This window comes from Amblyomma americanum, chromosome 3 (assembly GCF_052857255.1).
Source record: "Amblyomma americanum isolate KBUSLIRL-KWMA chromosome 3, ASM5285725v1, whole genome shotgun sequence".
Lineage (NCBI taxonomy): Eukaryota > Metazoa > Arthropoda > Arachnida > Ixodida > Ixodidae > Amblyomma > Amblyomma americanum.
In genome coordinates this window covers 50,664,605-50,687,486 of record NC_135499.1, presented here as the reverse complement: position 1 = coordinate 50,687,486, position 22,882 = coordinate 50,664,605, and the positions used below count along the sequence as shown (strand labels likewise).

Sequence of the window (22,882 nt, the reverse complement as noted above, 5' to 3'; positions counted from 1 at the left end):
CTGGCCATCAGGCTCTCGGTCGCCCGTGCTACAGGTGTATACATTTTTCAGCAGGAGTTACACATCTCTGCCTGCACCGTACTTCTATCAGGTCGCTGAAGGCGGCTTCTTTTGCATAAAACTGCGATAATTATATGACTAGGTCACCTAATACAGCTACTCCTGCTATGGTACAAACATGCGCTAAAAGGACACTCACGCCACAATTTAAAATCATATGTCTACTAGAAAAACTTCTAAGGAGAACCGCGGTTCTTTTTCTGCGGTGTTCTGTCCGGCGAAAGCCCTACCCCAAAACAAGCTTCAAGGAAACCGCGGCCGGTTCCCCTCTGGGCATCGCATGAAAGAGCCTACTTTAAAAGCGCTGTAAAGGTGGATGTCCTCTTTCAAAAGGCATGGAGCGCGCTCTGAGAATATGTGCAAATCATTAAATATCTTCTGCGCGGAGCTTGCATCCTCGACGGCATCCGCAGTGTGTTTTTTTTTTTTTGCGGACGAATGCTGCGGCACGTGCTCTTGAAGCGGCGTAACATACGGCAGATGTCACTTATAAAATAACGCGGCTGACAAAACGGTCAGGCCTTTTTTTTCCGCCGTAATTCAGTGCTAATCCCTGTAGCTGTCTAGTTCCGCATAAATACTTTCTCGACAAAAGGCAGACGCTAGCTGTCACTCTGAATAGTGTACTTACCTTTCACACTGCGCAGCAATCGTTGCTTGTCGGCTAGAAAGGATTTTCGCAATCTTGGCAGCATATTTCTGCTCGGTTAGCTTGCAGTTTCGCCTCGTATGTCGGCTCACGGAGATCGTGATTCATCGCCTGACCGGCACGTCTTACAACACACCGACACAGTGCACAATGTACCGTGTTTGCCAAAAGTAACCGAGCAATGGTCGTTTGTTTCATAGCCGCGTAGGGAAGCACTGATGGCAGCGCTTAAGCTCCGGATCAGTGTAAAGTCAACACTTATCCTCACGTTTTGACCCCTTTCGGTCCTTACAAGTTTCGGTCTTTACTGAATATATAACAGTTAATGTCACATGACGTCAAGAGCCGTAAAATAGATTAAAAACACCTATTACAAGGCGACAAGGTGTTAATAATGGGTCCACCTGACCTAAAGGCGTTGGACGACCTCTTAAATCAAGTTTAGAGAAGATTAGATGGCATGAATGACAGTCCCGTGGAGCAACTTTTCGGTCACTGCTGCAGTTCAAAAAAGCCATTGAAGGAAGAAAAATAAAAAAAATTATTGAAAAAAAATTACACTGATCAAGGATTTTTGTTCCGCAGAAGCCGACGAAGAGCGGGCAGTGCCGCAGGACGGAGCGCTCGCGCGACGGGAACAGAGAACGCGACAACGGACGATTCTGCTCGGGGCTGGTAGCCATTGGATTAGTGCCTACGCAATAGAAGCATACAGGTGTGCATAATTCGCAAGCCTATATACGTCACAGTATTACCATACAAACAGCCACAAGTGGTGAATGTTACTTGGCACACTTCAAGAAATAAGGCGCTAAAAAACACACGAGACGAGACAGGACGACGATACAGGCGCCAGCTTCAAACTGTTCATTCGGAGAACGAGGCACATGCATTTATACAACGCAGAACCGGCCACATGCACTTCTCTCGGTGCTTATCAGAAGCCGCCACTTATCGAACCGCACTATAGCATGTTGCCGCAGAAAATCAAATTCCGTCATATACAGGTTAGTTGACGGATCGCTTAAGCGCATATCAGCCTTTTTCTTGACGACAAACGCCTCAAGCAAGACCCTCGCCTTTTCGTTCTTGCTCCTGCCCAGAATGCTCGCTTCCTCGAGTCGTGCCTCGCACTTACACGTGCCAATGTGCTGCGCCGAATACGCGTATTTTTCCCCACTTTCTACATTTTTTCCGTGCTCCCTAAGGAAGTCATTATTGCATCGCCCTGTTTTTCCTGTATAGGACATTCCACACCTCAGGGCGATCACAGGGGCCACTCCTAGCGCGCAGCGGACGTAGGCTGTTTCATGTTTTGTCTTGCAGCCGGGCACTTCCGCTACGCAGATCCGAGGTATCAATCTCGACGGCTTATTTGTGACTGAAAAAAAAACAACCGTACCCTGTGACTGTTCGCAACTTTCTTTAGATTGTGCGACACGCTTTGCGCATACGGCGTAACATCAGGCTTGAGCGTGATGCGCCCGTCTTCAGACCTTCTTGGTGGAGTGCGGCGATTCGTTCTATAGAGTATGGTCTCGGTTACTGCAGGTAACACCACCGAAGGGAAGCCAGCTGCCAAAAGTCGGCCAGCCTGTTTATTCAGACTAGAATGCATTTGGTGCTGGCAGTGGAGAGCGCAGACCCGAAGCATAAAGATGCGATCGCCCGCTTCACAATTTTCGAATGCACCGGGTCGAAGGGCAACAGTTCCTTGCTGGTTCGGGGGAAGGGAAGTAGCCCTAGCATAAATGGTCCACCCGGAACGCAAGTGTTAAGTCTAGAAACGGCAGCTCCTTCCTAGTTAGCAGCTCATGTGTAAAAACTAGGCCGCAGCCTTTATTGTTAAAAACATTGAAAATCCTAAAAACATTACCTTCAAAAATTGTCAAGGCCAGTATTTAAATGAATGCGGAAATCATCTACATATCTGAAATTATAAAACCAGCTCCTTCAAAAAACGTCTGAGCACGTTCTCTGTCCAAAGCAGCTAAAAAAATGCCGCAAATAATAGGGGCTACTCAGGATCCAATGCAAATTCCCTTACGTTGCAGAAAAGGCTGCTGGTTAAAAAAGATAAAAGTCGCCTTAAGGTTCTGCTCCAACAACTTCATAAAGTCTTCTACACACAGACCGGCTGCATTTCGAAAGGCCAATTCCCCTGTTGCTTCAATACAGGCTTGTATCGTCGCTGAAAGCTCAACATGCGGCACAGAGTAAATCATCTATATCAACTGAGAAAGTGGATCTTATACCTACATTTCTTTCTAAAAATTTGGCTACTTCAAAAGAGTTCTTTGCCGGGAAAGGGTAGTCCAACTTAAGGAAGTTGACAGTCATTTGCAAGAAACGGCTGGCAGTTATGCTGCCAGGAATAATTCTCGCTGACAATAATCCCAAAGGGGATGTCAGGCTTGTGGGTTTTTTCTCATAGCTTATAGCAAACAACTTAAAAAAAAAGAGATATCCCGAAAGGCTTAAAGTCCCTGCAGGGCGACTTTCATTTTTGCTGTACCAATTAAAGGCCACTTGAACAATGTGTTTTATGGAGATAGCTCGCGACAAAGACAGAGAAAACGACATTTTAATCAACCCATTGAAGTCCTATTCTCTGTCTGACCATGACCTAGTAAACCATTTAGTCATTAGCCATAGAGTGGTCTGATGTCATTTTGAAGATATAATTGACAAGTGTTACAGGGTCTATTTCAGACCAAGAGGCAAGTTTGTAACTTGGAGGAAAAAAAGTGTTAACCAAAGCAAGAAAGGATGCCTTAAATGTGGTTGAGATAAGTTTAAAGCCACACCAGTGCCGTCTTTGTGGTTAGGTGTTCAACTATGTTGTTGAAACTCGTCCACAGGCCGCGGATCACATACACTTCCCCTCTCTGTTAGCGACACAGAGAAAGAAAACTTTATTTCAACGCAATATTAAGCGTCGAAGTTTTCTTGGGCCAGGGTCCCCAAAGCCAACTGGTCCCGTCAGCTGGTCCGAGGCTAGCCAAGCCTACCAGGCTGGGGGGAAGGGTATGGAAAATGAGAGGGCTGAATGGCGACAGGGCGGCAGAAAAGGGGAATGTTTTAAAATGGCATATATAAGGTTCGGAACAATTTGGTCATGCGTATTTTTGCAGGATACGGTAGGGAAAATAACGGCGAGGAGTAAGGATCGTATTCAGCTGTATGCGTTGAAGAATGCGTAGTCTCTCATGCGGTCATAGTGAAGACTTATTTCCTGTTTTTAGTGGAAAGTTCTGGCGACAATTGTGGCTTTTGCCACTAACACCTCTCCGCAGGGGTCACCGCTGCAGCAGCATGAACCGCCGCAGCAGCCGCCCGAGCCGCCCGCCCGCAACTGGTCCCCGCAGTCTTCGTCGGGAGGCCGCTACCCGACGCGGGCGGTGAGCGTGGACCGCGCCACCCCGTCCTCCTCCTCGCTGCTCTCCCGATGGCGGCAGGTGGGCCGCTCCAAGAGCGCCAGCATCTCGGAGCCCCGCGAGTACCCGCTCGACGACGGCAACGCCAAGCCGACACCGCCGCCCAGGCCGCCCCGGTCGGCAGCCTCCAGGCTGTCCGGTGAGCCCATGCACCAGACCTCTCTACACTCACGAACACTCTTAGACCAGTGATTACCAAGAATGTTCACTGAAGGGATGGCTCCTGGCTGCCGTGCGTTTGGAATGATGATGCGGCAATCACCCGCTATGGCTGACTCGCATACCAACCCCAGCGTCCGCGTGCTCTAGTCGCCATAACTATTCTTATCGAAAATCGTCACAGGGTTCAGCAAAGCGTACAAGTAACGAGGATTCCACAAAAGCATTAAACCTCTCCGCGCGCTTCGTGCAGAAGACACAAAAGAGAGGTGTCTAACAAAAGGTAAAAACAGCGCTAAATTTAACACAAACCACACAGAAAGACAGAGAGGACGTGGAGAGTACCTCGTGGAGAGTACGCCCACGATACAGGAATGGGCCCTAAAAGAACTTGTGACAGCGCCCGTCCTGTCCGCCTTTCTGTGTAGTTTGTGTTAAATTTAGCGCTGCTTTTACCTTCCGTTAGACAATGCTCCACCAACTAGCCCAGCAAGATGTACTGTTACACTAAACAGAGCTTAGTGTCCATGACGTTGGCCACGCTGCAGCCTACAGACCCTCTGAGTACAGTTTACAAAACAGGGTTTACCACTGGGCAAAGCCACGATTGAAGGCAATCATCCTCCACGGATACGGAAGCGGTACACACTGCATACTTCACAAGCCCTTTTAGGGCCCATTCCTGCCCCCCCCCCCCCCCCCTCTCCGCGACGTATGACGTGCTGCATCTTGTGCGCTCCATGCAGTATTCTCCAACGCGTTTGCCTCGACGTCAGCCAGAAAGCCAGCCAGGCCCCTTCAGTTTAGTATGGGCATCGAAAATGCACTAACCGTCTTTGCAGGTTACACTGTTTCTCAGTTCAGCCGGGCGCGCCTCCAAGGCGTGATCAAGAAAGCGGTGCTACCTATGCATCCACGTGTGCGAGTGCTGATACCTGAGTTCAGTCTTAAAAAGGCCACTCAAAGATGTCTCTTATGTCTGAACCTCTCGGACTGTTTCAAGCTCCGAATTTTCTACAGCACACTCTCCAAAATCAGGAGTTACAGAAAATTTCGTTTTGGTCAAGTCTCACAGTGAAGAAAAAAAGGAGATGCACGCGCTAAGCAAGTCACGGAAGATGTAATTGACGTTTCGCAGCTAATACGGGTTCCTTATAAACATGGAACACGTATAGGCTCCGGAACATCAATTCCATCTTTTTCGATTTGATCAGTGACTCCATCTATTAGACTGCAGCAGTGTCCAAGTCTAGACAAATTATCAGCCACCCTTTTCGAATTGACTCACGACGCGGAAACTAAGTGGCCCAGCGAACGTGCGTAGCTGGGACATGACACCAACAGTGCACAGGAAGCACTGCGACGTTCGCAATCTGGTGGCACGAACTTTACATGAGACGCCTGCAAGAACGACGCAGAGTGGAGCTATGCTCGCATACATTGCGCATCGTCAGCTGACTTACATGCGAGCCTCTGCAATTAGAGTACGGGGAAGATCGCACCGGGGGGCACGGTGCATTGCGAACTTTCAGTTTATACTTGTCGGCATGAAAAACAGGCGGGAGTGCGCACACTTCGACCGAAGACAAACATCTGTGTGCTACAGGTGCAACTGAAAATGGTCATTGCTCCGCAGAAACTTTTTTCCGACCAAAATACGTGTGTCTTACAAAGAATTTCCGAAATTATTCAACCTTCCTCAATACAGTTTCACGTCACGCTTAACATAGCAAATGCCAATAATGAAGAACAATCAATGCCGCCCTTGGCACCTGACAACCAGAGCTGAATTCCCCGGCGGAAATAAGAACAGAAAAATTGGCTCCTCTCGGCGAGGTCCCATGAGTGGCATCCTTTGAGGAAAGCTATTCACACGGAGTTCACGAGCGGTGTGCCATCTGTGCGAGGCAGCGATGCGGCTCTCGATTCCCGCTGCAGACTTAAGCGTTGGCCATAAAAATGAAATATGACAGCGTTCAACATACCACTCCAACTAATTCCCTGACCACTGAGGCAACGCGTTCGACGCCCCTCTACGGCGCGAAAATCGCTTCATTTTTTGAGAAGCAAATCGGCTAAACGCCTCGCCAAGTTTTGACGCAGCAAATACCTCGCTACCATGCCAGCCAGCAAGTTTTCGTGTTTGTTATTTTGCTTCCTTGTTTGCCTGCATTTTTTTTCCTCGCCAGTAACTCACGCGCATATACCCTCGCAACGGAAGCATATTAGACTCGATACGCACACCACAGCTTCGCCTAAGCTTCCGTGCCACTTGGGCGAATGAAAAAGCTCCCCGCAGCAGCAGGAAGGGCAGCAGCCAGAGCAGCGGGAAAGCCCTGTTGCTCTCTTGCCGCATAGCAGAACGGCGCGTCGAGCAAACGACTCGCCATTAGAAATGCATGCGGCCGTCGGCACGCGCCCTGTAATATGCTCGAAGCGGTATATCGACCGGTTTACGTGCGTCCCACAACGAACGCCACCCCCCTCCCCCTTTTTCTAGTGGTCGCCTTGGAAAAAAAAGGGGGGGGGGGGGAGCTATGGACGCCTGGTGCGCGGCTTGTCTCTCCTGGGAAATCAAGCTCGGCTTCAGCAGTGACGCTTAAAGGGCGAACCCAGCGCCTAGATATAGGCTCAGCAGCAGCTGCAGAACCTTCGGGTGAATAGCTAGATCGGGATGCTTTTCGTTTTTGGAATTAACGCTTTATTTTGACGCGGAAGGCAAGCACTGGAGGTGGAGGGCGAAGAAGCTGACGTCGGCATGATTGGCTCCGTGAGCAACGGAGCGAAGACTAAAGGCGTGCGGAGAAGGCGTTGCACCGTAAGGCGCCGTTAAAATGTCATAAAACGGTGTTTTATCTTTCTTGAACGCTGACAGGAAGTGCCGCAAGAAAAGGTCTGTGGAAGGGAATGTTTGCCAGCCGTCAATAACACGCGCGCTGGGCGGATCGCGCATACGAAGTTCTCGCGAACGTGCAAACACTTAACCTTGACCGCTCTGCGCCAGCCATAAAAAAACAGGACGCAGGTCGGTACTTTTTGCCAAATTTGTTCTGGTGCGCACAGTAGTCGACTGATGATGTCCTTTGAAAGAGCCGGATCTGGTGTACTGCCGGAAGAAGCACCGACGCGATGAAAAGAAGTGAAGAAGTAGTTAATGGACATATCAATAAAATAATTCTTTGTCATGTTCGAGATGCCTTGGTAGATTTTTCTCTTTACGGCGAAGCGCCACGCGAGGAACTTTGTTTGCGCAAGCGGTGGTCGCAGTCGTTATAGAGGATGCCATTTGATAAGTTCATCATTCAAGTGCTGGCCAGTTAGAATAATTTCCAGGTATGTGGGTGGGCCCACAAGTGTGCCGTGTCCCTTTAACACGTGCCACATGTGGGTTGGAGTGATCGGATTTAGTGCATGCTTAGGGAGTGAAGCACAGGTACCGCCGTTGGTCCCTGTGCTCGGGGAGCAACGACATGTGTTTTACAGACGCAACAGACATAGTAAAGGCAGCCAGTATGTCGCGCGTAGTTAAATGCGCGAAGCATGCAGCCGTTTTACGGTCATCTGTGGCTGCTAGCTGACGTTGGTGACTGGGGCCGTAGACTGGCGCGTTACGTGCCCAGGTCACCCGTGAGGGCATCCATATCGCTTAGCTATTTCCGGCGGGTGCACCCAAAGCCCTAAATCGCTGGCTGAGTGAATGAAAAAGAAATGAAGGAATGAGGTTCAAGAGTCCATGCGTGGGTATGTGCCATCTGTTGTTACTTTAAAGACAACAACGCTCTGCTTCCGTTTCTGGTTTGCTGGCGATGGCTGTCCGCCGCTGATGTGGCCACGGTCAGCGAACCTCGCTTTTCAAATTGAGTCTCAGGGGCAATGCAACACCCATGCGACAGCTCCTTCGACGTGGCCACTTAGGCCTCACTCTGCGATCGACTGCGGAAATCGGCTGGCCTCGCGGTTTTGGCTGGAAACAAAGCGTCACCGAAGATCAGCGCATGCCATTCTGTGTCGCGCTTACTGTAACTCTCTTAAGCACGAAATAATTTTAGCGCCAATTCTCGGTGAACTAAGGCGAACATCGTCAGGAAACTGCACCAAACCTGGAGGCGAGCATGCAAGCCGAGCCTTTCCGCAATATTCTGGAATTATTCGTACTAATAGAACCAAAGAGGGAAAAACGCCTCCCCATACCACAGCTCCAGCGCCGGAGCAAACATACCTTCGTTTCCCGATGTCTCAGGCCCCTCGGCCATCGATGCAATGTCTCGCGCAGTTTTGGGCTCATTGGCATATAGCACTTGCTATAGCGGCTATACATCGTCGGCCGTGGCTGTACAATGGATTCGGATGAGTTAGAAGATAGATAGACTCGCCTGAGGCGCGGGTGGCAACTTTATATATTCGCACGCCAGGTGAGAAGGCGGCCAATGGGCACGAACGCATCGCTCAGGCCGAAGAAGCATGCTTTCGCCCTGAGGTGTCCAATAGCGAAAGAAACAATGAATGCCTAGCGCGCTAGTTTGCACGAATGAGAGAAGCGGTTCAACTTGGCGGCCGATAAAGCATGAAAGTGCCGAGGGATGCTGAGTGGCCTGTCCGGCTGGAAGAGAAGCAGCCGATTGCGGGCTCCTCGAGCCGAAAAAGCAGCCAGGGATGACATGCGCGCTGCCGAGATCAGAGATCAGGAGTGGGCGAAGGTGGCGGCACATCGCGCAGTGAAAGGACTTGGACATTAGCTAAGTGCGGCCACCCTCCATAAGTCGTCCTAGAAAGCGCTACACCTTTCCTGCAGTTCATTTCATGCCTACACCTATTTTCGATGACGAGGTAGGCTACAGCTTGCTTTTCCGGAAGTCAAACTAATGCCTCTCGACGAAATGTAAACGAGATGTTCCAATTGCAACCACCCGGCTCCCTTTCCACACAGATCATGTGATTACTTGGAGGATGAGCGTATGAGAGACTTCGTGCGTGCACACGTATGCGCGCAAATTGATTCCGAAATCATGAAAGAACATACAGCACAATTAGACAAACACACCATAACAAAGAGACCACACAAGCCGCTTTGCATGGGCTATTCCTTTCTTCTGTTCTCCTGTGTTGGCGGTTTATACTCTTATATCGTGAAAATCCAATACACACAACTTTAATTATATTGGCAACCCGAGTGATAGTTAAGTTAGGCTCGAGAAACGCTGGCTCGGAGGACCGGGGAGGAGGGGGAGGGGGGCGGAACGACCGAAGGCACGCGATTTTCTGAAAAGCGAGGCCATTTGGCGCGCTCATAACAGCGCAGCCTCTTGCATAGAGTCTGCATAACAGTTTTGTGCCCGTAATGTCTTCCCTCACACAAATTAGAGCTTGACGACCGCTAAGTACACTTCTAAACGACATTCCCCACAAGCTTCCCTTCTGCCTCCCTGCCAAGGCTTTAAGTATTTAGGAGCTCACAGACTCTGTTGGTGCGATGTAGTTTTGCATGGTGGTGCAAACTACCAGCGGGGCATAACGACGGTGTTCCGGTAGGATGAAAATCGATTTCATGTAGGTGATGGAAATGGCAACGTTTTCGTTGAACTGTCCCATTAACGAATGTATTCTACGGCGGGTGTTGTGCGGACTTCAGGTCTATTGTTATTTCCTGCACCTGGCCTTTGCTGCGACTCGTGCGAACACATCAAGCCTCCACGCGTGGCACTGGCAGAGCACTGCGCCTGCATACGTGGTGCATACTGCACACAACAAGACCACGGATGAGGAAGTAGTCGTCATATCATATACTCCGCGGACAAGAGTTAGATCGATGTGCTTTTGTATGACTGTTAGTGGCGCTAGTTCCTAAAGCACACTTTTTTTGTCGTTGCTACAGAGGCTTAGCGTCAGCGTGACCTACTGCGCAAATAGTAGCATATTGCTGCACCGTTTCAACAGCCATGCAACCCCAACGCCTGGGTGGGAACTTGAGATGGATGTCATGTGCAAGATACTTAGGCTGTTCTGTTCGTTTTTATCTCGTTCTCTTCCCCAAGTTAAAACGTTAAAAATTGAGCACCGCGAGCAGGCAGGCATGTTCTAGCCCTGAGACGTCATGACTCTTGTGAGTGATACCTCCAAACTTTAACCAGTGCATCCTCTATACTTGTTTAACCCAAGAAAAATCTATAAGCGCCAGCCTTCGCCGTGGTCTGCTCAATTAATCCCACTTTGCGCGAACCAGAAAACACTTGTCATGGCGCGTTTGCCTATGGCGAGCTGCCTATGGTCCAGTAAAATCGAATCACATCTTTGTCAACCTTTCGTCGGTTTGCTGTGATTTCGCAGTAAAGACGTGGAGGGTGCGCATATGGTGGTGGTGCTTTCGGTGCAATTACCAACGATGCTATCTCTTGCTTGCGCAGCTTGGCAGAACTAAGGCACCCGAGGCTCACTTGTTCAGGAGAACAGAAAACTCAACGAGTTGGCGTGCATTCATATTTAAGCAACGCGAGAAAATAGGACCGCTCTCATAGCAGTGCGAGTGCGCAGGGCAAGGGCTGCACATTGGCATGGAAGATGCAAGACAGCAGCGTTGCCCTACCGACATCCAGGCTTTGTGCGTGTGGCTGCAGCCTTCCCCTGGGCACAGAACACGTCTGTGTCGTATGCTTTGCTCTGAGTGGTGGAGACAAGCACTTTTCTACAGGGTATGCCTTCGCGTCCACAGCGGCCTTGGAAGAAAAGAGCGGCATTAACTTCTGCTTTACGCGGATTGGTCCACGATAGCTGACCGCGTTACCAAGTCCTTGTGGACCACAGTGCTGCCTACGCTATACACTAGGACAAAAGCGTCAGCGACAGCAGGGAGGATCACCGACCTTGGAAACACGATGATTGAAGATTGACACCAACTCACTCCATGGAGCTCAGTCCTCAGCTCTACTCTGATCTCGCCTAAAGGCCGCTCGAGAGGCTTGCGCTCTCACGTTCGATTTCCCAGGTTGCCCCTAGGTGCGGATAAACAGAGATGTGCCAGAGAGCGCTCAGCAACGTCTTGAACAACAAGGGAAAAGAAGGCACCAGGACGCGCGAACGAACTGATCGAGTACTTGGCGCCTGAAGGATTGAGGCGGCTCCTTTCTGACGAGGAACATTTCTTTGTTCTCGCACCAGAAAGAGTATACACCGAGAAAGCGAGGGAGGTTTTGGAAGAAAAAACATCAAACAAGTGGCTTTGGACCCTGCGTCCCCCAAGAAAAAAATGGCAGTGGCTTTCCTTGACTAACCCTGTAATTCAGCGAACAGCTTCTGCACACGTGGCTACACATAGTAAATGTTTATTGTTACGCAGTTGTTTGACAATGTTTCTCTTGGTCTTCCTGCTTGTCAGACGTTGGTGCGATGCCTACTAAGATTGCTTGATGGTCTGAGGAATACGTAGCCATTGTCTCAACCTATGTTACACCAGGTGTCGTCATCGCAGTTTCCCTGTTGAAGACTAGATCTATGCAGGATTCACACTGTGTGGTCAGGGCAGGTTGTTTAGGTCAATCATCCGCAAAAAGAAGGATTTGAGAGTTAAGAGACGGAAGATCATAGATGTAGATTAAGAACAAAAGAGGCCCAAGGCCTCTTGAGCAAAAGAGGCCTTGGGCCTCTTGAGCAAAGATGCCTTGAGCAACGCCGGAATGCACTTCAGTAAAACCAGGATTAAAACCATTAGTGGCAACAAACTGTGAGCGATTAAGGAGAAAACACTCAATCCATTTCAGCAGATTAGGATCAATATTAAGGTTATTTAGTTTCAATAAGAGGAGTCTGTGACAAACCTTACCGAAAGCTTTACTAAAATCTAGGAATATACAGTCAGTTAGTGATGATTGGTCAAGGATACGGTGTAACGCATGTGCAAAAAACATATTAAGTGAGTTTCGCATGAGTAAAATTTTCGAAAACCGTGTTGTGTCAATGACAAGAAAGCGTTTGATTCAAGAAAATTAACAAGGTTTGTAATTATTAAATGTTCAAACATTTTGCAACATGTGCTATAGTTAGCGAGATGGGACGATAGTTAAGGAGAGATGTTCTGCTCCCCGATTAGTAGACTGGAACACCTTCCCAATTTTCCACTCTTTCGGTTGGATAAATTGGTCATTAGATTGTTGAAAAGTTTTTGTAAAACATAGGCTGAAGTGTTTTTCAAAACCTTAGCATTAATAAGATCAGAACCTGGAGCGGAATAAAGATTGAGGTTATCAATAAGTTTAATGACACCAAAAGTATCAAATAATATTGGCGACATAGTTGCGTAATGGTGATTATGATTTGTAGGCATGTGTGAAGCAGATATGACAGAAAAGTTGTCACCAAATGAATGGTTAACAATTGAGGCAACAAGGTTTGAAGGAATAGGGTCACCAGAGGAGTCGGTGAGGGCGATATTTTCATCAGTGGTGGGATTAATCACGCGCCAGAATTTTCTAATATTTGTTGGGAGCATAGACGGAAGAATCTGTGACTGAAAGTGTTTTTTTTTTTGCGTCTTTAATTGCTTGCACGTATGCCTCGGATGCAGCCGAGTACGAAGCCCAACGTTCTCTAGTGGGAGAAAGCTTAGCGATACGATAAAGACGATTCTTTTTATTGGATAAGCGCATGATATGATTGCTATACCAGGGAGCATTAGTGTGATGATGGTGCGTTGAGGAATGAACCGTTCAGTGAGCTGGTTTACTTTGCACGAAAACATGTTCCAGTTAGAATGAACAGCACGATTGTCGAAGCCATCAAGAAAAATGTCAATAAAAGCAGACAGTTGGGTGTTTATTGCCTGAAAATTGGCTCGCTTATAATCGCGGATCACTGTTACGTTTTTGTTAGATTTTGGAAAAGTTAACTTAAAGGGAAAATTAAGGATACCGTGTTCGCTAAGACCAGGCAGATAAGTTATAGGTGAAACTATTGCTGGTCGACTAGTTAGGATTAAGTCTAGTTTATTGGCAACATTATTGGCAACATTGGCAGCAGCGGGGACACGTCGACATTCCTTCTGAACCTCTGGTTTCAATTCGCAGTTCCCTGTTCGTGCCGCGGCAACGATACATCGGACCACGCCATAGCACCGATCTTCAGGGAACGTGCGGTTCAAGCAAGTCGTCTACGTGAACACCACTACAAGGAAATCACCGCGGCATACGACGCTTATCTTGCTGACGTCACTTACTACAGCGCTGGAGTGGCCGGACTGCTTATAAAAGCAAGACGAAAATCCTGCGGCGCTCATTTTGGCAGCAGCGGGGACACGTCGACATTCCTTCTGAACCTCTGGTTTCAATTCGCAGTTCCCTGTTCGTGCCGCGGCAACGATACATCGGACCACGCCATAGCACCGATCTTCAGGGAACGTGCGGTTCAAGCAAGTCGTCTACGTGAACACCACTACAAGGAAATCACCGCGGCATACGACGCTTATCTTGGTGACGTCACTTACTACAGCGCTGGAGTGGCCGGACTGCTTATAAAAGCAAGACGAAAATCCTGCGGCGCTCATTTTGGCAGCAGCGGGGACACGTCGACATTCCTTCTGAACCTCTGGTTTCAATTCGCAGTTCCCTGTTCGTGCCGCGGCAACGATACATCGGACCACGCCATAGCACCGATCTTCAGGGAACGTGCGGTTCAAGCAAGTCGTCTACGTGAACACCACTACAAGGAAATCACCGCGGCATACGACGCTTATCTTGGTGACGTCACTTACTACAGCGCTGGAGTGGCCGGACTGCTTATAAAAGCAAGACGAAAATCCTGCGGCGCTCATTTTGGCAGCAGCGGGGACACGTCGACATTCCTTCTGAACCTCTGGTTTCAATTCGCAGTTCCCTGTTCGTGCCGCGGCAACGATACATCGGACCACGCCATAGCACCGATCTTCAGGGAACGTGCGGTTCAAGCAAGTCGTCTACGTGAACACCACTACAAGGAAATCACCGCGGCATACGACGCTTATCTTGGTGACGTCACTTACTACAGCGCTGGAGTGGCCGGACTGCTTATAAAAGCAAGACGAAAATCCTGCGGCGCTCATTTTGGCAGCAGCGGGGACACGTCGACATTCCTTCTGAACCTCTGGTTTCAATTCGCAGTTCCCTGTTCGTGCCGCGGCAACGATACATCGGACCACGCCATAGCACCGATCTTCAGGGAACGTGCGGTTCAAGCAAGTCGTCTACGTGAACACCACTACAAGGAAATCACCGCGGCATACGACGCTTATCTTGCTGACGTCACTTACTACAGCGCTGGAGTGGCCGGACTGCTTATAAAAGCAAGACGAAAATCCTGCGGCGCTCATTTTGGCAGCAGCGGGGACACGTCGACATTCCTTCTGAACCTCTGGTTTCAATTCGCAGTTCCCTGTTCGTGCCGCGGCAACGATACATCGGACCACGCCATAGCACCGATCTTCAGGGAACGTGCGGTTCAAGCAAGTCGTCTACGTGAACACCACTACAAGGAAATCACCGCGGCATACGACGCTTATCTTGGTGACGTCACTTACTACAGCGCTGGAGTGGCCGGACTGCTTATAAAAGCAAGACGAAAATCCTGCGGCGCTCATTTTGGCAGCAGCGGGGACACGTCGACATTCCTTCTGAACCTCTGGTTTCAATTCGCAGTTCCCTGTTCGTGCCGCGGCAACGATACATCGGACCACGCCATAGCACCGATCTTCAGGGAACGTGCGGTTCAAGCAAGTCGTCTACGTGAACACCACTACAAGGAAATCACCGCGGCATACGACGCTTATCTTGCTGACGTCACTTACTACAGCGCTGGAGTGGCCGGACTGCTTATAAAAGCAAGACGAAAATCCTGCGGCGCTCATTTTGGCAGCAGCGGGGACACGTCGACATTCCTTCTGAACCTCTGGTTTCAATTCGCAGTTCCCTGTTCGTGCCGCGGCAACGATACATCGGACCACGCCATAGCACCGATCTTCAGGGAACGTGCGGTTCAAGCAAGTCGTCTACGTGAACACCACTACAAGGAAATCACCGCGGCATACGACGCTTATCTTGCTGACGTCACTTACTACAGCGCTGGAGTGGCCGGACTGCTTATAAAAGCAAGACGAAAATCCTGCGGCGCTCATTTTGGCAGCAGCGGGGACACGTCGACATTCCTTCTGAACCTCTGGTTTCAATTCGCAGTTCCCTGTTCGTGCCGCGGCAACGATACATCGGACCACGCCATAGCACCGATCTTCAGGGAACGTGCGGTTCAAGCAAGTCGTCTACGTGAACACCACTACAAGGAAATCACCGCGGCATACGACGCTTATCTTGGTGACGTCACTTACTACAGCGCTGGAGTGGCCGGACTGCTTATAAAAGCAAGACGAAAATCCTGCGGCGCTCATTTTGGCAGCAGCGGGGACACGTCGACATTCCTTCTGAACCTCTGGTTTCAATTCGCAGTTCCCTGTTCGTGCCGCGGCAACGATACATCGGACCACGCCATAGCACCGATCTTCAGGGAACGTGCGGTTCAAGCAAGTCGTCTACGTGAACACCACTACAAGGAAATCACCGCGGCATACGACGCTTATCTTGCTGACGTCACTTACTACAGCGCTGGAGTGGCCGGACTGCTTATAAAAGCAAGACGAAAATCCTGCGGCGCTCATTTTGGCAGCAGCGGGGACACGTCGACATTCCTTCTGAACCTCTGGTTTCAATTCGCAGGTTAGTCTTTGGAAATTATTTCTGCAATTTCGCTTGTAACCCACTGTCCTTGCTGCTGCCAAGTGAGTGTCCAATGAGTCTCTAGTGAACATGAGTGACAGTGACGGTGTCTCAGAGTGTCTAGTTTGTGCATCTGAAATAGATGCCGGCGATATATATCTGAGTTGTAGTGAATGTAATTTCAGATATCATATAGGAAAATGCTCTGGTATGCCCGAATCTCAGTTTACTTCTATGAGAGAAACAACTAAGAAAGCATGGCGTTGCCAAACGTGCCGTGTCGGTAAGACTCGAGGTGGGCAGAAAGAAAAGCCTAAATCGGATGTTTCATCGAATACAGCTGGCAAGTGTAGTGTGGAAACGGCTAAATTTGCCATCGCACTTGCAGACATTCAGGCTAAACTTTCAGTCCTTCTAAGTCTAAAGGACACTGTTGACAACATTGACCAGGCCATTCAACTAATGTCTGAGAAGTATGACAAAGTCCTTGCTGACACGGCACGCCACGAAGAAGAAATTAAAGGGCTGAAAAAGAAAGTGCACAAACTTGAGCTTCAAGATCACACAGGGCTGGACTCGGTGAAAGAACAACTAAATGACCTAGAATGGCGCAACCGAAAGCTAAATCTCGAATTCCATGGGATCGAACAAACGGACCAAGAAAATTTATTGCAAAAAGTAAACGATGTGGCGAACACGCTAAAGGTACCAGCACTTGATAAAGATGACCTACTTGCTATTCACCGCCTCCCGACGAAACCCGATAAGATTCCAGGCATCATAGTCCGCTTTGCTCGGCAAGAAACAAGAGACGTCTGGTTTGAAAAACGAAAGGTTCTTCGTGATGCTGAAACTGCTGTCTATCTTCAAGAAAACATAACCAAACAGTGCAGGGAACTACTCATGGCAACAAAAAATGGGCAAAAGACCACAACTTCAAGTTTGTTTGGCACCGTAATGCAAAAATCTACGTCCGGCGGAAAGAGGGGGACAGCGCTTTGCGTATCAAGTCTCAGAATGACCTGCATATGATAGAATCTGCCACGGAGTAAAAGGCCCATTAGCGATGTATTCTAGTTTCTTCGCTTATGCACTATGGCTCGTCACAGTTACATTTTGCCCAATGAGGCAATCAAGTTCATTGGTTCTGATTTTAAATCGTCTTTCAAGGTGTTTCATGCAAATTTGCAGTCCGCCAGAAATAAGAGCACTTCTCTAGAATCCCTCTTGAGTCAAATAAATGTTCAGTTTGATGTACTCATGTTAACAGAAACATGGTATGACACTGCAGATTACCCTTTTTGCTTGCCCGAGTATGACTCTTGTACTCTCAATCGAGAGTACGGCCGAGGAGGTGGTGTTATGATGTTAATAAGAAAGGATATAAAGTATGAAAGACTACCTGTATATACACGTTCTTCAAGCGAATTTGAAGTTTTGTCTGTTCTCTCGCACCGTAAACTTTTTGTTACGATATATCGCCCACCAGCAGGCAACCTTGACACATTCTTCAACTTCCTGGAGTCCCTTTTTTCATACACAAATGACAACGACCTAAGTCTCGTTTGCGGAGGAGATTTTAACATAAACTTGCTTGACTCGTCTAGTCCTGTTAAACACTTTAAGCTAATGCTAGAAATGTATTATATTAGAAATACGATCAGTTTGCCAACAAGAGTCACGTTACAGTCATCTACACTAATTGATATTTTTCTAACTAATTACCAGTCGAATGAGCTTAAATCTGGTGTCTTAGCTTACGATATTAGCGACCACCTGCCGATTATTCTATGTGTCAAATCTCCAGATAAAGAAAAATTAGCACAGCGTAAAGTTACGTTCCAACGGATTTTGCCCAACCAGCTGGAAGCATTTCGCAGGGATGTCATGAGAGTTGACTGGTCAGATGTTTTTAACAGCTCGGATGTAAATTCTGCTTATGATTGTTTCATTCAAAAGTTCACTGACATTTATATATCTTGTTTTCCTTTTGTTACTATTAATTTATCCAGAAAAATAAGAAAGCCATGGATTAATGGCGATCTAATGGCAAGAATAAAAATAAAGAACGACATGTTCCACAGGTTCATTCAGACCAAAGATATTATCCTCCTGAGAGAATTCAAGAAGTATCGGAATAAGCTAAATAAAGATATTAAGAAAGCTAAAGCACATTACCTAGAAAAGTCTTTTAGTGCAGTTAAAAATAATAGCAAATCAACATGGAGGAAACTAAATGAAGTTCTGTGCCGCTCACAAAGAACTAGCCCAGTGGAAGAACTTTTGATAAATGGAATAATAGTTAATGGGGCTTCCCTAGCCGACGCATTTAATGATCACTTCGCTAGCCTCCCAACCCCTCAGCTATCTAGACATACAAAGCTCTCTAATAATCCTCCTTGCCCACACAGCCTATTTCTTAAACCTACTTCAGACGAAGAAATTTCTTCTATATTCTTGAATCTCAAGAATTCACGCAGCTGTGACACTCAAGGTATGCAAATCGAGCCAATAAAATACGTTATTGATTGTATAGCACCTGTACTAACGCACATTTTCAATCTGAGTTTTACTACAGGTACCTTCCCGAAACAGCTTCAAGTAGCGAAAGTGAAACCAATTTATAAAAAAGGAGATCACAATGACCTCGGCAATTACCGTCCCATATCAATTCTGCCAGCGTTCTCTAAAGGATTAGAAAAACTTCTTCTGGTTCGCCTCGTTTCCTTTTTAGATACATTAGACGCATTGTCGAGCGCACAGTACGGGTTTCGGAAACATCGGTCTACCCAATTAGCTCTACTTGATCAAAAGGAGTATATTTTACATAATATCGAAGCAAAAAAACTTGTGTTGGGTGTGTTCATTGATTTCACTAAAGCTTTTGATTACCTGAACAGAACCTTACTCCTCGAAAAGTTGGAATCTTATGGCATTCGCGGAAATGCATGGGAATTAATTAAATCATACCTCTCTCATCGTTGTCAATTTGTTGAGGTCAATGGTCACCCTTCACATTTAATACAAACTCACACTGGAGTTCCTCAAGGGAGTATTCTTGGCCCCCTTTTGTTTAATCTATACTTAAATGATATTGACAGTCTTGATGATCGAGCTAAGTTTGTAATTTACGCCGATGATACTAGCATATTCTTTTCTTCCGATGACAGCACTGAATTGTTTATGATAGCCAACTCTGTACTCGCTAAGGTAGCTGCTTGGGCACAGGAAAATGGCTTGGTAATCAGCATTCCTAAAACAAAAGCGATTGTTTTCCGTCCTAAGACACGACAGATTCCACCTAATTTAACGCTTAGTTTAAATAATACGGAGATAGAAATAGTGAGTGAATTTAAAACGTTGGGAGTGATCTTCACGGAACATATGTCCTGGGACAGACACGTCGATTACATCTCAAGTAAGCTCGCCTCGATTAACGGCATTTTGTACAGACATAGAGATTTCCTCCCTAAAAATATTTTGTTACTCCTATATAATTCCTTGTTTGTCTCTCATTTACAATATTGTAGTCTGGTCTGGGGTACTACTACCCTAACTAACATAAACAAGTTGAGTATATTACAGCGAAGGGTTCTTAGAATTATTACACGCTCTCAATACGATTGTGATATATACTCTGTAATGCAAAACCTTGGCATAATACGTTTTGAAAACATGTACAATTATCACCTGTGCCTTGGGCTTATCAGGGAAAAGAAAGCTAAATGCAATAGTTTAATAAGGTTTGCCGAATTAGCCATAAAAGGTCCATCACGCTACCCCACACGCAATCTCGAGTTTTGGAAAGTGCATTCCTTCCGGACTAATTATGGATTTCAGACACTAAAATATCGAATTCCTAATATATTAAACACATACCTAAAGGATAACATTCATATTCTTGATCTTAAGCCACATGAACTGAAATATTTATTCCTGTAATGTTACCTTTGTGTGTCCTATATATTTTTTACTTATACTTAAGCTTTGCCTAATTCAGTTGTCATGAATGCATACATTTGTGAATGCTTTCTTTGTTATGAACTATCAAACAATGTCGCCTTTATGTTGCTGTATTACATTTGTGCGCTCATTTTTACCATTACACTTTTCTTAGATATTAGTATCTAATATTCCTCCCACTTAGAAACTTGTATTCACTTTTTGTACGAGCAGTACATCCCATACTTTATTATGTATTATTATGTTTTTCATGTACGAGTAGTGCATTCTGTACTTTATTATGTATTATTATGTTTTTCTTCGATGAAAGATATGTCGGGTTGTCGGCGTGTACTGCTGCTGCTTTGTAGGGGACGAGGACTTGTCAAGCTGCTATCGCAGCTTTTTGCCTCGCCTCCCCCATCTTTGATGGAAATAAATGGAATATATATATGATAGTCTTGTCGCTTGCGTGCACAATTGCTGTAATGAAAAAACTGAGCCTACATACGAAAATTCACTTGCTGGAGACCCGAATTGGGCATGTCGGAGCTCCAAGTGATGTTAGTAAAATTAAGATCACCTAGTAGAAATATCGGAGATGCGGGAAAACGTGTAGTGTCAGAATTAATGACATCGTAAAGTTCATTGCAGAAGGTGGGGGAGTAAGATGGCGGGCGATAGCAGACTCCTATTGTGGCTTTTTGGCGATTAAACGTTAATGCTGCCCATACCACTTCTAAGACAGTCTGAACACGATGAAGTGACATCGTTTGAAATAGCCAGCAGCACTCCTCCGTGTTCCACGATCACAAGGAAAGAATGCAAAACGATGAGCGTCAGAAAGATACCAGGATCACGGACATGCGCGGTTAGCCAGGTTTCTGTTAGAGCAATAATTTTTTCAGAGTGCGTGTTGATAGCTGATGACAACGAGTTACATTTGTTAAGAACACTTCTGATGTTAGTGAAAAGAACTGAGACAAAGGCTTTAGATGGGTGCCTAGGATGTGCTGGGCTCGCAATTAGCAGCGGGGGAACCAGAGCCTGCCCTGCGTGTCGCAACGTTCACGATAGCGTCCTTGGCCGAGTCATACATGTAGCAGCTGTCACTAATATGCAACTTTTTTCAGCGCAATTTGTGCGTAGGGGCGCCGGGTTGGCTTTTAGCAAATTCAACAACCTTTTAACGACCGACTCTTGTTGCAGCTTAAAAGTCTTCAGTAAGCGTGATTTTAGTGTCCTTCAGACTGTTACCTGTAGCGAGAATGGCGTCTTTTGTTTTCCAATTTAAAAATTTACCTATGACGGGGCGGCATTTATTCGGCCTGAAAACTCCCAAGCGATGCACTCGTTCGAATGCATCAGGGAGAAGGGGATCAGTTAGACATTTGTGGAGAGCAGAAGTTAGTTTCACTTCTGTCTCTTGCCATGTCTCATAAGAATCTGGAATGCCGCAGAATGTTAAGTTGTTACGTCGAGACCTGTCGTCATGATCGTCTATTCGTGTTTGAAAAGTGCTGACTATCTCAGAAGGTTCCTCACTTTTGGTTTGTATGCTGGAAACTTCATGACTGACGTCTTCTAGCTTTTTGTAATTTTCTTCTGGTATATCTATACGATATATATATATATATATATATATATATATATATATATATATATATATATATATATATATATATATATATATATATATATATATATATATATATATATATATATATATATATATATATATATTAAGGAAGCGAACAGTCACCGAAACCAAGGTGCAAGGAGATTGTTTCTAACTTTTTTTTTAATTTGTAATGGCAATGAATTGGTTTAAAGAAAATTACTTATAAAGCAGCAGAAAAAACAACCATGCCGCCGGTGGGATCCGAACCCAGGACCTCCGAATATCGCGTCCTGTGCTCTTACCAACTGAGCTACGTCGACGGCGGTCCAATCTGCTGCTCTCGTGGGTATTTATGTTTTGCGTGTAAGCGAACCTTGAGAGTGTTCACCAGCGCCACCCTCGTCCATAGCGGCAGACGTAGCTCGTCCTGTAATACCGCGAGTGGGACGTAGAACGTCACCTAACGGCGAGGGCGGAAACTGTGGCTTTGCTAAATGCTTACCCAACCGAGCACAGGTCGCTTACAGTCGTCATTCTAAGTTATAATGCTGGTCTTTATTTTCTGAGAATAATAAATAGTCAACTTACTGCGAATAAAAAATCAAGGGCATTTAGCTTGGGATACTAATCATGAATTATCGTGACCTACCACGGTTAATTGCCCGTGGTTATACATTGTTTATCTTTTCTTTCTATGGTTTTGGTTGATTTCACTGATATCTCATATGGTATTATACTTGCACTGCAGTAGAACCCGTTATTCTCTACATTCATAAATCCCCCGGAGATACCTCATACCACTCCTGGTGCAGAGATGCAGCGTTTAAGCGATGCGCCACTGCCCTGGGATGGCAGGTGCTGCCATTGGTGTGGCTTGTGAGACCCAGGTTGCTCTCCCCGAGGAATGTCTCGCGACTAATCATTAATTGAACTGCCACCTGCCCCGGTGGGCAGTTTGTTCACAATCCGGTGGGCAGGTTGTGGTGAACTCACAATGTCACGTCACCTAGGAGGCCCGGCTACCATCCATGATGGTGGCACCCAGCTCCTCCAGGAAGGTCGCGGAGCGACCAGACAGGCAAACGGACTACGTTACAATGTAGGGAAAGTTGACACCTGCCAGAAGCAGGCACCACACAAACAACGACTTTTCGCCGGAGTGAAAGCCCTAGTGCTAACGCACTGAAACACTTCGCAGCAATGAGGTCTCTGCTTATCATTCATGAGTTAGTATCTATAACATTTGGTGGTAATACACTCTGTGCGCTGCCACCGCTCTAGCGCTCGAACC

The 22,882-nt window shown here is 46.9% G+C and overlaps 1 protein-coding gene across 18 annotated transcripts in view; it reads left to right on the top strand.

Annotated features, from left to right (window-relative positions):
• LOC144124579 (coiled-coil domain-containing protein AGAP005037) overlaps positions 1-22,882 on the top strand; it is a 489,877-nt gene that overhangs the window by 165,049 nt on the left and 301,946 nt on the right. For all 18 annotated transcript variants that reach the window (XR_013313234.1, XR_013313233.1, XR_013313235.1 and 15 more), the window contains exon 3: positions 4,006-4,285. Coding sequence is in view for 15 of the 18 variants with exons in the window: in XM_077657334.1 (XP_077513460.1) it covers positions 4,006-4,285 (280 nt within the window). In the remaining 3 variants the exon portion in view is untranslated. The remainder of the gene's footprint in view (positions 1-4,005; positions 4,286-22,882) is intronic.